At 35.5% G+C, this 1,721-nt stretch overlaps 1 protein-coding gene across 1 annotated transcript in view; it reads left to right on the top strand.

Annotated features, from left to right (window-relative positions):
• LOC106867349 (splicing factor 3A subunit 2) overlaps positions 1–780 on the top strand; it is a 9,863-nt gene extending 9,083 nt beyond the window's left edge. Inside the window, exon 8 of the mRNA XM_014912198.1 lies at positions 616–780. Within this exon, the coding sequence (XP_014767684.1) occupies positions 616–765 (150 nt within the window). The 3' untranslated portion in view covers positions 766–780. The remainder of the gene's footprint in view (positions 1–615) is intronic.
• Positions 781–1,721: the final 941 nt, after the last annotated feature.

The raw sequence follows: 1,721 nt of genomic DNA on the forward strand, positions 1-1,721 counted from the left end.
TATATATATATATATATATATATATATATATATATATCATCATCATTTAACATCCATTGGCTATGCTGGCATGGATTGGATGGTTTGACCAGGGCTGGACCAGACTCCCGTCTGCTTTGACATGGTTTCTATGGCTGGATGCCCTTCTTAAATGCCAACCACTTCAAGAGTGTAATGGGTGCTTTTTATGTGCCAGCTGCATCCATGACACCAGTATCTGTCATGACCATGATTTCACTTGGCTTGATGGATCTTCTCAGGCACATCATATTTATATCATCATCATCATCATCATTTAACGTCCATTGTCCATGCCTGTATGGGTTGGATGGTTTGGCTTGGGCTGGCAAGCTGAAGGCTGAAGACTCCAGTCTGATTTGGTATTTTTCTATAGCTGGAAGTGCTTCTTTACACCAAAATATTTATTCGCTAAATTCAGGTGAAACATTTCTGTGTTAAGGAAAAGTAATTATATTTTAAAATTATAACTTATTAAATATAGAAATTCACAAAAAATTTAAAATTTGAAGGTTTTTTTACCAAATGGAAATTGTGGAAGTATGATTAGTGTCTTTAAAAGGAATATTGTTTGATAATTTTGTTTTCTTTCCCTAGGTGCCTAGTCGGGAAGTTGATAAAGATCCTAAAAAGCTGTGGACCTACTGGAACAAAGAGACCAAACAGGTTGGTATCTGGTTTACTGATGTAGTTTTGAGCCAAAAGTTACTTTGTGAATCAGTTTGGTCCTGGACTCAACTCTATTAGAACCTTACAAGTTGAGTTTTGAGTGCTGCAGGGATTCGTAACAATCATTTAATTTCTGAAATCCATTTAGAAATAACATTCCATGGAATGTGTTTGTTTCTCTTTCATGTCAGCTTGAATTGAACCCTTTTGATTCTAGTCCATCTGAGACTGTTCCTGGTTCTTTGATACAAACTCCGTTTTAAAGTGGTCTTAATTAAATCCTTCCATCGTAATTTCATGTTATGTTCCAAACTCTGGCTTAATTCATTTTACTAAATTCTTCATTATTTCCAAGATTAACTGCACCAAAGGCAGGTAAAAAGAGGCTTAAGCTGAAATCAGAAGAACATTCTAGAACCGAATGTAGACAAATATGTTTTAACTTGATTTTACGTTGCTTTCCTGAAACTGTCCTTGGTTCTTTGATACAAATTCCTTGTTTTTAAAGAGATCTCAATTAAAATCTCACATGAAAATTTCATGTTATTTTCCAAATATCAGCTTAAAAACAGCAGTTCTAAATTCGTCAATATTTTCAAAGGCAATGTTTTTCAACAGAAAAATAGTAACAAAAAGATTAATGCCACAACTAACCATTTATTCTACACAACAAAGAAATACTTGAATCTCTTTGTCTTCATCCTCATCTCAAGTCAGGTCTAAAGCAGTGAGCTGGTAGAAACATTAGCACATGCAGGCGAAATGCTTTGCAGTATTTTGTCTATCTTTACATTCTGAGTTCAAATTCCACCAAGGTCAACTTTGCCTTTCATCTTTTTAGGGTCAATAAATCAAGTACCAGTTGTGTACTGGGGTTGATCTAATCAACTGGCCCCCTCCCCCAAAATTTTCGGGCCTTGTGCCTAGAGTAGAAAAGAACATCAAGACAGATCTGCAATGCTGCTTATTTCTATCACTTTTGATCCTGTGTTACCTTGGTCATTAAGGACCAAGATCTCATAGCCCCAAATCTC

Source organism: Octopus bimaculoides, chromosome 3 (assembly GCF_001194135.2).
Source record: "Octopus bimaculoides isolate UCB-OBI-ISO-001 chromosome 3, ASM119413v2, whole genome shotgun sequence".
NCBI classification, from domain to species: domain Eukaryota; kingdom Metazoa; phylum Mollusca; class Cephalopoda; order Octopoda; family Octopodidae; genus Octopus; species Octopus bimaculoides.